Here is a 16,120-nt window from a genome sequence, read left to right on the forward strand (position 1 = left end):
CACACACACACACACACACACACACACACACACATCATCATCATCATCATCATCAAAGTGGTGAGTGCAGTTTCCCACCTGTTGCTTTTCAAAAATCTCCTCCACACACGCATAAACACGTAGACACAAACAAACTGGGTTTATGCACTGGACACATAAAGTCCAGCAACACTAAATCATCTGAACGCACTGAAAGCTGGATTTAAGTGGTTTATCGGGCTAAAAAAAAAAACCCGGCACAGCTAAGGAGAAAACTACCCAAATGAATCCATAGTGGTGTCAACAGTTAGCTAAAGTGAGGCTGCAAATAAAAAACTAACTGCAGGCATGGTGCTTAAAACATGGGGGCAATTAACATGTAGTTCTTTTAAAATATGCAGCTTTGGCTTTTGCACTGCGGGGAATGTACAACAGGGGCCCGAGTCTCATTAACAGACTCAGACTCTTTAAAATGACGAGATGTTTGTTCAAAGCAAAATCCAGATAAGTAAGACAAATATGAATCACTTTAGGTCTAAAATGCAATCTAAATTGGCCACAGGTGTGAATGCGGGAGTGAATGTGAGTGCAAATGATTGTCTGTCTCTGTATGTTAGCCCTGCGACAGACTGGCGATCTGTCCAGGGCGTACCCCGCCTCTCGCCCTATGACAGCTGAGATAGGCTCCAGCGCCCCCCGCGACCCTGAAAAGGATAAGCGGAAGCGAATGGATGGATGAATCATTTTAGCGGCACCGTGGCACGGTGGGGTCTTTCTGTGTGGAGTTTACATGTTCTCCCCATGTTGCGTGGGTTCTCCCCGGTTGCTCCGGCTTCCTTCCACAGTCCAAAGACATGCAGTTAGTGGGGATAGGAAAACACTAAATTGCCTATGGGTGTGAATGTGAGTGCGAATGGTTGTCTTTGTCTATCTGTTAGCCCTGAGACAGACTGGTGACCTGTCCAGGATGTACCCTGCCTCTCACCCTAAGACAGCTGGGATAGGCTCCAGATGATGAATAATTTCAAATATTTACTTCAAAACTATTTACTCCAATACTTTAAATAACAGGTGGCTACATTAGATTCAATTAAATCATTGAAAATAGGAGGCCCTCAATAAACTAAACCACAACTAGTTAATTTGCAGTTTAATAAAGCGCACGACAGGTTTACCTGTCAGTTCAGCGTCTTTTCTTCCACAATTCTCATGACATCATTAGTCAGCTATTCTACCTGGCAACCCCCATTAAGACAAAATTAACCCCCGCCCCCCACTCCACAGCACACATGTATGCCCTCTGTGTGACAGGCTCATACTTAACCCATGTTTACAAAATCCCTTATCCCCAAAAGCTCTTCCAGCTGTGGTCTGGGTGGATCATTATGTGTGAGCATGTGCATGTGTGAGATATGTCATCATAACGTTTTTAATCAGCGTGCTGACGTCTCAACGACAGATTCCTGGTCTGAATCCAAAAACAAGGTGGTGGTGTCTGTCTCAAATTCTTTTTCAGACTTCTTTTTCCCGTCATCTTACAAGGTCACGTATCCAACTGTCACTATCTGCTTTTCAGCAGACAAAGTGGGTAAAGACAGCACAACTGCTGCATGTTGACAGAAAAAGAACACAACACATGTTCTGTCCTGTATTTATATATCTATGAACATTTTTTCTTCCATTATTTTAAGGAGAGCAGATGAAGGTAATGGACATAAAAATTAAAAACAACGCGGGAAAAATTGTCGAAAAACTTTTCATCTAATGTAACATAATTCATCTAAAAGGATCTTTTCTTTGGCTTAGCAAGCCACAAAGACCTCTGTGATTCTCAAAGTGCTTGATTTACCATTCACTTGGGTGCAGTAAAGCTTTAACAACGATAAAACTGTAAATAGGAAAGATTACATCAAATACAGTGGGGCAAAAAAGTATTTAGTCAGCCACCGATTGTGCAAGTTCCCCCACTTAAAATGATGACAGAGGTCAGTAATTTGCACCAGAGGTACACTTCAACTGTGAGAGACAGAATGTGAAAAAAAAATCCATGAATCCACATGGTAGGATTTGTAAAGAATTTATTCGTAAATCAGGGTGGAAAATAAGTATTTGGTCACCTCAAACAAGGAAAATCTCTGGCTCTCACAGACCTGTAACGTCTTCTGTAAGAAGCTTTTCTGTCCCCCACTCGTTACCTGTATGAATGGCACCTGTTTGAACTCATCATCTGTATAAAAGACACCTGTCCACAGCCTCAAACAGTCAGACTCCAAACTCCGCCATGGCCAAGACCAAAGAGCTTTCGAAGGACACCAGGAAAAGTATTGTAGACCTGCACCAGACTGGGAAGAGTGAATCTACAATAGGCAAGCAGCTTGGTGTGAAAAAATCAACTGTGGGAGCAATCATCAGAAAATGGAAGACATACAAGACCACTGATAATCTCCCTCGATCTGGGGCTCCACGCAAGATCTCATCCCGTGGGGTCAAAATGATCATGAGAACGGTGAGCAAAGATCCCAGAACCACACGGGGGGACCTGGTGAATGACCTGCAGAGAGCTGGGACCAAAGTAACAAAGGTCACCATCAGTAACACACTACAACGGCAGGGAATCAAATCCCGCAGTGCCAGACGTGTTCCGCTGCTGAAGCCAGTGCATGTCCAGGCCCGTCTGAAGTTTGCCAGAGAGCACATGGATGATACAGCAGAGGATTGGGAGAATGTCATGTGGTCAGATGAAACCAAAGTAGAACTTTTTGGTATAAACTCAACTCGTCGTGTTTGGAGGAAGAAGAATACTGAGTTGCATCCCAAGAACACCATACCTACTGTGAAGCATGGGGGTGGAAACATCATGCTATGGGGCTGTTTTTCTGCCAAGGGGACAGGACGACTGATCCGTGTTAAGGACAGAATGAATGGGGCCATGTATCGTGAGATTTTGAGCCAAAACCTCCTTCCATCAGTGAGAACTTTGAAGATGAAACGAGGCTGGGTCTTCCAACATGACAATGATCCAAAACACACCGCCCGGGCAACAAAGGAGTGGCTCCGTAAGAAGCATTTGAAAGTCCTGGAGTGGCCTAGCCAGTCTCCAGACCTCAACCCCATAGAAAATCTGTGGCGGGAGTTGAAAGTCCGTGTTGCTCGGCGACAGCCCCAAAACATCACTGCTCTCGAGAAGATCTGCATGGAGGAATGGGCCAAAATACCAGCTACTGTGTGTGCAAACCTGGTAAAGACCTATAGTAAACGTTTGACCTCTGTTATTGCCAACAAAGGTTATGTTACAAAGTATTGAGTTGTATTTTTGTTATTGACCAAATACTTATTTTCCACCCTGATTTACGAATAAATTCTTTACAAATCCTACCATGTGGATTCATGGATTTTTTTTTTCACATTCTGTCTCTCACAGTTGAAGTGTACCTCTGGTGCAAATTACTGACCTCTGTCATCATTTTAAGTGGGGGAACTTGCACAATCGGTGGCTGACTAAATACTTTTTTGCCCCACTGTATGCCTGTCAACCACACACACTCCCCAAACACATTCAAATCCAACCCATACCTTGGATAGCACTGGACCTAACTGCCTACAGTTACTATTCTGTGACCAATGCAGCGAAAAGTAGCTAGCAGCTAATTTTAGGTTTACCTTCTGTAGATCATTGATTATTGAATCATTAAATGATTGCCAAGCAATATTTGTTTATGAGACCTGCCGTAACTGTGGTCCAACCGGAATAGCATGGTGGGGGGAGTTTTGTTTTTCCGGTACTGGCATTGTGTTTTGTCGTGTGCTGGGGTACGCATTAAAGTTTTACAGCGGACTAACATCCAGAGTGATCATTGGCTTGTCGCATCACACGAGAATGCTACACCTTCTATTAGTAAAACTATATTAATGTCAAAAAATAAAATGTAAGTTGTAGGACGCAGTTGAATTCCGAATGATCCTTTATTCTTTTGATACCAAAGACCTTCGATCAATTCAATTTCATCACTTATTTGAAACCATGTCAAAGTTCTAGCTGAAGTGCCCAGATGTTCTTTCCCAGGCCATCAAAGAAACATAGTAAATGGTAAACTGGTTATTATATAGCACTTTTCTACTCTTCTGAGCACTCAAAGCACTTTACACAACTTGTGCATTCACCCAAGCACATTTTCTTAATTCACACACAGATTCATACTACAATGGATGCATTGGAGAGCAATTTGGTAACTTGCCCAATGATAATTGGCATGCAGACCAGGGGAAGCCAGGAATCAAACCACCAACCTTCCGATCAGTAGATGACCTGCTCTACCGCCTGAGCTACTTGATTCAATTCATCCATCCATCCATTCGCTTCCGCTTATCCTTCTCAGGGTTGCGGGGGGCACTGGAGCCTATCTCAGCTGTCATAGGACGAGAGGGTACACCCTGGACAGGTCGCCAGTCTGTCGCAGGGTTAACACACAGAGACAGACAACCATTTGTGCTTACATTCACTCGCACATTCACACCTAAGGGCAATTTGGATTAATCAATTAACCTATCCCCACAAACTGCATGTCTTTGGACGGTGGGAGGGAACCCACGCAAACACAGGGAGAACATTCAATTCATTTCAGTTCAATTCAATTCAATTTATATAGAACCAAATCACAAAAACAGTTGCCTCAAGAGGCTTTGTATTCTAAGGTAAAGACCCTAAAATACTACAGAGAAAACCCCAACAATCAGATAACCCCACTCTCTTTTAACAGAAAGCAGATGGGAGAAACGTTTCGTCACCCATCCAAGTGACTTCTTCAGTCTCAGCTGACTGCAGGTTTCCCCAATCTTATAAACAGTACATTTGCATAATGACTGAAACCAGCCCACTGAAGGAACAATAGGCTGTGAGGTCAGTTCCTTGATCATTAGATTAAGGTGAAGAAGAAGAAGAAATGCTCAGTGCACCATGGGAAACCCCCAGCAGCCTAAGTCTATTGGGACGTACCAAGGGAGGGTTCAGTGTCACCTGTCATCCAATCCTTACTATAAGCTTCATCAAAAGGGAAAGTTTTGAGCCTAATCTTAAATCTAGAATAAAGGTCGTCTATCTCCCAATTCCAAAGTGGGAGCTGGTTCCACAGAAGAGAGGTACTTTTAAATACCCTCCTTCCCATCCTGGAGAGGCCATCCACAGTTTCTCAGCTGAGAACCAGAGACTCAGACTCTGAGCTGCTAATTGTCAGCCACTTCACACAAGTGGATCCAGTGTGAAAGTGAGTTTACTAAAACTCACATCCTCTGCCTCTTCATGGCTCCTAAAAAATTCTGTCCATAAAAGTTGTAAACATAGTCAATTGTACCAATAATACTTTAATAATTATAATAATTACTAAGTAGTATTCCAAGCACATTACTTTTTTATTCCTAGGTTGCAGACGATAAGGCAGAACACAAACTTGGGGGCAAATTCCACAGAACCAAACCAGTTCTGGTTTGGTGGTTTTGGCTTGTGCTCTGGAAACAGAAGGTGCTTTTAAAAACAGAGTCCAACAGTAAGGGAAATCTGTTTTTTCAACACTCATGCTAAGTTCTCATTAAATTCTGTTGGCCTATCTACAGTTTTCACTCCTTGACCAGCTCTTTTTGTTAACTGTGTTAACATATGTCTGGATTCATCTGCAGCTGAATTCGTTAAAATCCTTAAAGACAGCTGTGACAGCTGTGACGTAAACTGTGGTTCAAATTATCCTTAAAAGGGTCTGGTGTGTCTGCACCATGGTAGACACTGAAGTGAAAATGGAGACATTATGACAACATTTTCTATGGTTTCAATCTGTAAATCCACAGCATGTGTTCTTAAACCTGTGCTCTATCCAACTCTGTGCCATTGGTTTGGCTGAGGTTTCTGTGGCAACCCTGCAATAATTAATAGCTGAATGGTTAAAGGCTCTGGAAGAGAAGTCATGTTTCCAACACTGTAGGCGTTGACTGAAGCTGAAAGACTGAAGTTACAAAATATGTGGTACAACCATTCTCGGGACTAGTCTGGCTTGTGTTGTTGGTCCATCCAAGTTATAACATACAAAGAGCTGAAGTGAAAGCAAGTGTTAAAAATGATGGGACGTGTCCACTGCAGTCACTATCTGTGGTTTTCATTTTGTATTTTTTATTATTATCTTTGATGGAGTTTTGTGTGCTTCTCTCTTTCCTCTGGCGAACTCTGTTGCGGCTCCCTTTGCTGTTACGGCCCACTTGTCAACCAGTTAGCATTCAACAACAGACAGCTTGATCTGCATCCAGCAACGTGCAGTTGGGGTTTTGGAAGACTGCACAGGAAGATGTTTGCGGTGGGTGAAAACCCCTCACCAGAAACTGTCCATATGGAATGCCAAACGCAAACAGACACAACTGGTAGATCATAAAATACACATGACAGGGATGGTCTGAAATCCATTTAGCCATTAGAACCATAAGATTTGTTGATTTAAACTTTAAATTGTTTCAGTTTGGAGAACAGCCTGTTTTTTTGGTCATCATGTATGACTGTATCATGTATCAGAGTATCTAGTAGATGTTTTTATGACAGCTTGCTGGGAAACAGTTTACATAATGGCAGCATTTACTGCTGTAGCTCAGGAGGTAGAGCAGGTCATCTACTGATTGGAAGGTTCGATCCCTGGCTTTCCCAGTCTGCATGCCAAATATCCTTGGGCAAGATATTAACCCCAGGTTGCTCTCCAATGCGTCCATTGGACTATGAATGTGTGTGAATGGTAGTTACTAAGGAGTTAAAAACATAGAAGACAGTGCTTGTATGAACGTGGCATATTGCATAGAGGGTTTTGAGTACTCTGGGAGAGTAAAAAAGCGCTATATAACAATCAGTTCATTTACCATTTAAAGAAAAATCTCAGCTCAAAAAACTGTCACAGTTATCGACAACTCCAGTCATTAAGTGAACTGCAGTGTCAGTTATCTTTTCATGAGTTTAGGTTCATAAAATGTGTGCAACCTTGCAAACACTGTCCATTGTACCATGCGTTATTTATCTTATATTACAAGTAGGGGAATGGCATGTGCACTAAATACCTATATCTATATACCAAGTATCATTAAAATGATAACTTTTTCACTTTTGGCACAAAAAATGCCAGCTGGCCTGCTAACCACACCCATGCTGGCAATTACAGCGTAAAGAAAATGTAGTTGATTTACCGAATACTTTTATAATTTTATAACAAGGGGCAACTACTCAAGACAGTATTTTCTTATGTGAGCTTGCAATCTGTCTCTGTCGGCAGGGAAATATTATTCCGAAACCAAACAGTCCCTTCATGAATCAAACGCCCTTTTGATGTGGGCCATAGCAATCGCTTGGCGAGCACATTTCTGTCTAGACAGGCTTCAGTAGACAAATTCTTCCTGCTAATGTTAGCTAAAATTTTATGTTATTCTTATTATTATTTATTGCTGGACAATAAATACTTAAATAAATACAGCACTTCAGGCTTTTAAACTACTGTTGTGTTGTGTTGTTGTTTGCTGTTTATGTGTCTAAATTTGTTGACTTGATTTTATAAGAACTTTGCATTACGTGTGGTCAGAGGCTTGACAAGTCGCAAATGTTCACTTTACTTCAGGTCAAGGCACTACTTGCTATGGTCGATTTAAGAAAACACTACCATGTTAAAACTCACACATTATATGAGTAAATATGTAGTATATACAGTAACTGGACCACCTGTGAATTGCTATTAAAGTGTGATCTCTGTAAACATAGTTTGTCTCACCTCTAACTGGGCTGATTTTGTTGGTGATGGCGTATCTCAGGATCCGCTCCTCCTTCACGAACATGACAAGCACCCTCTCCATAAGGATCTGCAAAGTCTCCGGGGTGGCAGCTTGGTTGTTGTGTGGGCAGTCACGGTAGGTGATATTCTGTTTCAGCTGGAAAGAGAAGGACTCGGACCCTCGGTCTGCTGTAACCACTGAATACTCTCTAATAGAGGTGGTGGTTGCAACTGTAGAAAGAGAGATGGAGTCACTTTAAGCAACAAAAAGGGCAATCGAATGATGTATGCTGTTCAATCCTTGACTTTACCTGAGGGGTAGTACTGGTAAGTCTCTTTGAAGGGCTCCATGGTAACTTCAGCACCAGGAGGAAGGAAGGGCACACTGCCGCTGATTACAGTACCCACGGTTAGGTGGTTGTGGTCATCGAGGCCACGGGCCGTCTGAATAATTGACAAGCGCTGGTTGCCAGGGTAAAATACAACCTCTGCGTGACGACTGAACTCAGCACCTTGTAACACAAATAATCATCAATCTTTTATTTACTGGTTTATATATAACAAACATGCAGAAGCTACATTTCAGAAAAAGTGCAGTGTCTACAATGGTTACACACTAACACAACCACACAGCTGTTTCCCATTAGTGAGGGGAGGGGGAAGACTGATATCACATCACATCCCTGGAGACACTACATCTGGCTGGGAGACCAGAAACACACACATGCAAAGAAACAGACACACGATGTCCTTGCTATTAAGGAGTTCCCTCATGTTTCTCCAGAATGTCAAGAGTCAGGACGTACAAGGCAAAAAACTGTGCAAACATGTTTACCTGTCAGTTTGAATCCCGCTTGGCTATTCTGCAGCTCCAAAGCAAACAGCCATCCAAATAGCTCTCCAATGGGTGCAACTGGCATCAGTGCCCAGCCCACTGGTTCTGGTACCTGACCAAGAGGGATAATGTTTGCTAAGTTGACTAAGTTTACGTAAATGACGCAAGACATTAAGATGTTCATTTATTTCAGAGGCTTTTTAACCAACATATTTCAATTTCCTTTACTTAAAAATGATTAAATCCAAGGTGGATTTGAAAAAATTGTGGTTGAAAAAAATTCGAATTGAATTCCCCCAATGGACACTATATCAGGTGTTTGTGCTGATATACTGTGTTTGGTTTCCTCCCTATTTGGTGTTGTGCATTATAGCCAAACTTTAGTTTCATCCATCCAAAGAACATTGTTTCAGAAGTCTTGTGATTTGTTCAGATGCAAAGTGGAAAACCTAAGCTGTGCTGTCATGTTCTTAGAGGCTTTCTCCTGATAACACTTCCAAGCAAACCATACATGCACTTTTTTATTAAATAACGATGGTATCATGACATTAAACATTGATGGACTCAGACTCTACAGGCCTCAGCATGCCCACGCTGCATGCTGTAGAGTCTGAGATGTAGTTCTTGGTCTGACATTGGAATGAATTCACTGGGATTTCCATTATGTTAACACACCTCAATGCTCCAGACCAGCAAACTGACAAAACTTTTATAGAGGTGCTCAAACCTGCTGATGTCAATTAATCAAAAACATTCGATTAGCCAAGTATTAGGGTTACCCTCTTAATTCCTGTGGAAGCAGTACGGGTATGCTTAGTTTGTCTCATGACTACATGCAGTCCTCTAAAAACTTTCTTTTTCATGACTGTAAGTTAAACCTTGCTCCTGATCTCCTGATCTGATAAGTTAGCCCCACTCTGAATGCTTACCAGATTGGTTCCTTAAATTTGTTATGGAAAAAGTACTGGCTGTCTTAATCTTAATTACAATATAGAAGAAGCTTGTACACGATTAATGGGTCTGTTTTTCAGGTTGTACCTTGCTGATGGCAGTATACGCCCTCCCGTCTCCCACCACGATGTAGGCATGGAGATCAATGTTGTTCAGCGATACTGGAGTCGATCCCACATACACAGTACCGCTCACCTTACCGCTAACACGCTGGGGGGCACCTGGATGAGCAGCACAGAACGCACACAACAAAGCAGCTTTAATATGTAAAGACAACCAATGGGCACAGCACTTAGAAAAAATGGCCAAGATCTAACCATCAGGCAGACACTGGCGTCCATTTCCATAGAAGCCTGGTTGGCAGTGACAGCAGAAGCCTGTGGCATAGTCAGTGCAAAATGCATTCTGGGAGCACTGCTGCAGGAATCTAAATGAGAAGGAGAAAGTTGTAGTTTTAAGTACGATCGGTGCTTTTTTGATATGTATTCATGGCATCAGACAAGGCATGAGAATGGACAAGTGTCAGATCAAGCAGACACTAACTTAAAATATTATTTCTGCAGGAAAGAGCTTTTCTTTTTTAAGAAAGATCTTCAGATTCTGAGAAAGCAACTTTTACTCTTTACACTGTTTTGAACAAATCTCAGTGTTGTTAAGACACCTAACAAAGTTGTCTTTGATGTCTTTTCAATGTCTTACCAACAATGTCTGATTGGCTGTGTAGGTAAGCAAATTAAATTGCATGTCTACTCTTTACATACCTGGCACATGTTTCCTTATTCTCTGTAGTATATTGAATCACTATGAGAGAAAAAAAAGTAAGATTAGAGGATACATGATACATAGATAATACACGACATTTAAACTCATTAGCCTAATGTTTTCACTCTAATGCTTCAGTTATACCCGCTACATTGGTTAGTTTGCGCTCCACTGGTGACATCATCACTCAGCCATATTCATTTAAGCTCTCTGTTAAGGCGCAGGTGCTTGCAGTATTCTCCTGAACAGTAAGTGTTGCTACTCAGACAAAACCTTCATATTGCTGATGGTTTAGGGGGAGAAGAGTTTTTCCGACTAAGTCTTATCTTTTCAAACTGTTGCAACATCTCCCTCTGTATCATCTGTGAATGTCTTCTGCAAAATTTATGAAAAAGATTTTATAATGATCAACATTCTATATTATTTTTATGACTTTTACCTGAAAATGAGTGATGGTAAGATGATTCACTTGAACAATTTATATTTTGTCTCCAATCTACACATTGTACAAAAACTTCAATTCAAATGTATTTGTATAGCACCAGATCACACCAACAGTCAGCTCAAGGCGCGTTATACTGCAAAGTAAAGACCCTACAATAACACAAAGAAATCAGATGACCCCCTATGACCAAGAACCTTACTGACAGTGGGAAGGAAAAACTCTTTTAACGGGAAGAGACTCTGCAGCTGGTTGGGGGTGAGTGGAACAACATGAAATTTGCACACACACATGCAATTCAATTCAATTCAATTCAATTTTATTTATATAGCGCCAAATCACAACAAAAGTCGCCTCAAGGCGCTTCATAGATACAGAGAAAAACCCAACAATCATATGACCCCCTATGAGCAAGCACTTTGGCGACAGTGGGAAGGAAAAACTCCCTTTTAACAGGAAGAAACCTCCGGCAGAACCAGGCTCAGGGAGGGGCGGCCATCTGCTGCGACCGGTTGGGGTGAGAGAAGGAAGACAGGATAAAAGACATGCTGTGGAAGAGAGACAGAGGTTAATAACAGATATGATTCAATGCAGAGAGGTCTGATAATACATAGTGAGCGAGAAAGGTGACTGGAAAGGAAAAACTCAATGCATCATGGGAATCCCCCGGCAGCCTACATCTATTGCAGCATAACTAAGGGAGGATTCAGGGTCACCTGGTCCAGCCCTAACTATATGCTTTAGCAAAAAGGAAAGTTTTAAGCCTAATCTTAAAAGTAGAGATAGTGTCTGTCTCCCGAATCCAAACTGGAAGCTGGTTCCACAGAAGAGGGGCCTGAAAACTGAAGGCTCTCCCTCCCTTTCTACATGCAGACATATATGCATACACTCCAAGATGCTATATGAAAAGAAAACCAGCTGCTGCAGTCCTGCTTCAAACATCCACACATGCACATCTTTCCTCTATAATGAGAACCTTCATTGACATAATACATTGTGTAGTCTTGTAACCCTCACCACTCACTGGCTAACCACAACCCTAAACTAAGCCAAATATTAACCTAAACCTCAATACCAAGTAATAAACAGTCCTTGGATGTGGCCAAGATGAGACCCAATGTCTTCACAGCATATACATGTTCTGACTACAGCTCTAAACAGACTCTAAACTAAAAGACTGTTTATTTGTTGAAAGTGTCTCTGACTTGAATGCTGCACAATTTTTTTATTTGAATCGACAAAAAAATAAATAAATAACTGAGTCAGCAAGAAAACTGCTGACTTAAGATATTTTGATTGAAACCTTAAATGCCTATTCTTATTAGAACTGCTCAAGTCTGACCACAACCTCACATGCTTAAGTAACTTCTCTTAACAAAAAACATCACATGGAGCTTGTATAACTCCTGAGCGAGTGCATTGTTCTCTTTGACTTTCTCATTTTCTTTCTCTCTTTTTGGGATGTTGGAATTTTCTAGGGAGACAAAGACGTAACAATTGTACTCCAAGTTTCATAAACATCAAATCCATAAAAATGCTGAAAAATATAAATGTGCTTTCTAAAAACTTCAAAACACATAAATATAGCACTTGACATTTGACCTTTTTTAAAACCCGCTTGAAAACACACTTGTATTCTTTAGCTTTTAATTGTGACTAGTCTTTCATTATTTTTTTTACTATGAATGTTTACTATTTCCATTATCTACAGCACTTTGGTTCAACCTGTGTTGTTTTTAAATGTGCTTATGAATAAATTTGATTTGATTTGATTTGATAAATATAGCCAAATACTCTATGTACGTATACTAGTACATGAAGTCTGATATTCTTTAAGTCTACAAGATATGGTCTAAAATGGCCTTAGCAGCAAGATGCTCCATATCCCATCCTGCCTGTTTCCACTTTTACTATAGCTCTACAACAAAATAGTGAGCTTAAAGACATATCTTGTTTTCCTAAAAACATGCATAAAAATGTCAGATAGAACATTAAACACTTGGCGACAGATCTCGAAGGCTTCTCAGAAAAAACTGTTTCTTTTTCCCAAACTGACCTAATAAGATGAACTCACTTACACAGACAGTTTGCTTGACCTTATATAAGAGGTTCACTGAGAACACATTCTTATTTATGGCAAAATCCTGTGGGAGTAGTTTGAAGGGGAGGGAGCGTGAGCACACACACCTGGTAGCTACACAGCACAACGGCAGTATTGTATTAGGTACCGCTCGGCAGCTGGCCAAGACAGCGAGGTAGCGTTTTTCATGAAACTAATTTCAAAGAGTAGAGAAAGTGCAACCAAGGTTATTTTGTTATAGCTACAATGTACAGATGTCCCCAAATGCATCACATGCAGGCAGTGACAAAGTTACTGATATGAAAAGAGGACAGCTATGAGAATTCACTCTCTGTATATGTGTATGGGTTTGACTGTGCCTGTTCAAAACGTGGCTGTGTGAAATAGGCACATTTTTGGCTGTGGCTTTCTTTAGAATGGCTCCTCAAAACATAGTCTCATGTGACTCACTTCATTGTCACAGGAATCCAAAGACAAATAAATAAATAAAATTGCATGAAAAACAAAACAAAGTGTATACTTGCCCAGTTATCACTATGACAACTTGACTGTGAAAAAGACTGAACTTTTGACCAGCTGTCCTTTTGTTTCTGACGTCCTTTAAATGGCCTATTTTGGCCTAAGCGTGAAACGACCACACTATGAAGTAACTTGGAAAACTGTTGGAAAGTGTATCTAGACGATTCAGTGAGGTACCACATATTGATTTGACTGCTCTGTGCACTTCTTTAGGATAAAGTTTGCTGATAAGTTTTTAAAAAAGAAAAATACTCATTGTTTTTTTCTTACCTCCTGTGTCAAAATTAACCTGTTCTTCATCCACACTGACCACATGTGCTCCAGGGGAAAGAGGCGGAGCATTTCTATGTGGGGTGTGCACATTCACCACTTCCAGAGGCAGCTGCAGAGGAAGACACAGGAGAAATATGTTCTGGCATTGGAAGCAAAAAATCCAAGCCTGTAGCTGTAATTCTCTACAAATATCATAATCCAGAAAGTTATGATCTGCGCTATGTTCTCATTATTTTGTTGACAACACCATTCCACTATGACCATGATATTTTCTTAAATTGTCCTTTGAATTTAAAATCCTTTTAACACCTGACAACCCTGCTGTTTCAATTCCCTTTTTTCATATCTAACTAAGGCAGTTGTGATGGCAAAAGGTGTGCATAATACCAAGTTGTGCATTATAAATGGTTAGTGGGTTATACTACAGTTCTTTGCACATTTGAACCACTGTTACCTGTGGTTGCTGTTCCTGGGGCTGCTGAGCACCTCCCTCTGCGACTGTCTGTGGAGGATTAGGGGAAGCATACTGCCTCTCTGGTGGCTCGAAACCATACACAGGTTCAAAGGTCAATGGTATATTGTCGCTCCCATAATGGTTTTGCGGTAGAAGGAAACTTGATCGGTCACCATCAGCAGGTGCAGGCTGGAATCCAGGGTTCCTCCCTGTTAAAGGATAATCATCTTCTCTTTCTTGGGTATTAGGGTCAAACGTATTCTCCACATATTCTTCAAACTCATCATAGTCTGGGGTGGTGGTGCCCTGGAAGGAAAAACAATGGAAAAGTCAGAGGAGTAAAGAGCAGCATGGGTGTCTGAGGTTGTGGTGTCAGCTAATAAAACTGATTGGACTGGGGATTATCTAAAAAGAACATGAGAAACAGTGTGTAAGATAAAGAACAGTGAAAACAATCATAACAAGAGGGTTGTGTCTGACTGTCTTATCTGTTGGGAAGCCCAAGATGGTAGAAATGTCCTACACTGGTGCCAACTCCACCCAACACCCAAAGAAGGGTCACACCAACAGATTGTACTGTTAAACAAGTCTAAGCCCTGGATCAGATGGTGGCAAAACTTCCCCTGTGCAATAGGAGCAGGCGGTGGTTAACTGAGGGCAGATGGAAGAACTGCAGGCCCAGGCCGAGCGGCACAACCCGGTGCTGGAAAACCTTGTGGTCTGGTCTGGGGCCGCAACTCAACTGCCTCTACTTACCATGGTTCTTTGATCATGCCACACAAGACAGTGGAGACGTATGACCGCAGCTGGTCTTGGATATGTTTGAGGATACAGTGTTGGAGGCTGGTAAGCAGCTGGTGGAGGAAAAGGCTGTGTGGCTGCTTCCCCTATTGTCTGGGGAAGGGCAGTTAGCAGCGCTCAGCCTACCAGCGGTTTTTCAGGGGAACTTTAAAGATGTCTGGAAGACTGTGCTGGACTGCTTGGGCTACTCCCATAAAGACCAGTGCTGCCAATTCCACAACTCCAGACTGGGAGTGGGAGATCAGCTATTGGCCACACCCAGCTGGCTGTAACTAGGGATGTTGTAGTGGGAAATGTGCATCCTGTTGCTGGTGGTGCTGATATAATATGATAAAACCATAATAAAATCGTGACCCAATTCTTCTGGATGAGTCCTACTTGGAATGCCAGTCAGGTCATTTCACTGGAGTGCACAAGGATATCCTTTTGTTTTTAGTCTTGGTGAATTATGCAACACAATATCACAATTTGTGAAGCATTTCAATTTCTGCTGAGAGTGTGGTCCATGAGCTGTTTCTGGTCATATTCTGAATCCCAAAAGAAATATTTACTGACCAGGGCAATTTTTTTCAAATCTCACACATGGGCTGGTGGAGTGTGTGAATAAAGCATTAAATTCCATGATGTTTGAGGAGAAGTTCATTCACAAGGATGAATGAACTTGGGACTGGTGGTTAGACCCACTGTTGTTTCCACTGTAGGAGGTGCCCCAGGCCTCCACTGATTTTTTCTTTTCCTTTGAAATGCTGTTTGGCAGAAAACCACGTGTGGTGTTGGACCTACTTACAGAAAACTGTGAGAAAAGTCCAAGCAAAAATAAAAGAAGAGAGGATGTCAGAGGATGACAACAGAGAGGCTAGACTCAAGTAGTTTACACCAGGAGATAAACTACTTGTGTTTCTCCCATCCTCCAGCTGAAAAGTACTTGTCAAGTAGTAAGGGTCTTTTGTGGTCACACATGATGGGTGGGTGATGTCAATTATGAGTTAGCACATTCTGCCAGGGGTAGAGCCACAAAAATATACCGCCTGAAAGTGCAGAGGCAGGCAGATCCTGTTTCTCTGGTGAGCTTGATGAAAGACAAAGATGGGTTGGGACCCATTCCGGCCATTCCTTCGTGACGACCATCTCACACAAGCCCAGAGAGCAGATGCTGTTAGGTGGTTCTTGGAGCTGAATGGGTTCATCATGAACTTTGCAGAGCTAACTAGTCCCCTGACCAACCTCACCCGAAAGTGTGAGTCAG

The 16,120-nt window shown here is 41.7% G+C and overlaps 1 protein-coding gene across 1 annotated transcript in view; it reads right to left on the reverse strand.

The window, feature by feature from the left end:
- Positions 1–16,120, reverse strand: part of nid2a (nidogen 2a (osteonidogen)) — a 60,971-nt gene that overhangs the window by 28,005 nt on the left and 16,846 nt on the right. The window contains exons 7-14 of the mRNA XM_042213449.1: positions 14,074–14,379; positions 13,617–13,728; positions 10,305–10,344; positions 9,861–9,970; positions 9,631–9,764; positions 8,593–8,704; positions 8,069–8,269; positions 7,758–7,988 (exon numbers count right to left, since the gene is read on the reverse strand). Of these exons, the coding sequence (XP_042069383.1) occupies positions 7,758–7,988; positions 8,069–8,269; positions 8,593–8,704; positions 9,631–9,764; positions 9,861–9,970; positions 10,305–10,344; positions 13,617–13,728; positions 14,074–14,379 (1,246 nt within the window). The remainder of the gene's footprint in view (positions 1–7,757; positions 7,989–8,068; positions 8,270–8,592; positions 8,705–9,630; positions 9,765–9,860; positions 9,971–10,304; positions 10,345–13,616; positions 13,729–14,073; positions 14,380–16,120) is intronic.

The sequence above is a fragment of the Haplochromis burtoni genome, unplaced genomic scaffold, assembly GCF_018398535.1.
Source record: "Haplochromis burtoni strain Fernald_Lab_line unplaced genomic scaffold, NCSU_Asbu1 Contig_443, whole genome shotgun sequence".
Taxonomy (NCBI): domain Eukaryota; kingdom Metazoa; phylum Chordata; class Actinopteri; order Cichliformes; family Cichlidae; genus Haplochromis; species Haplochromis burtoni.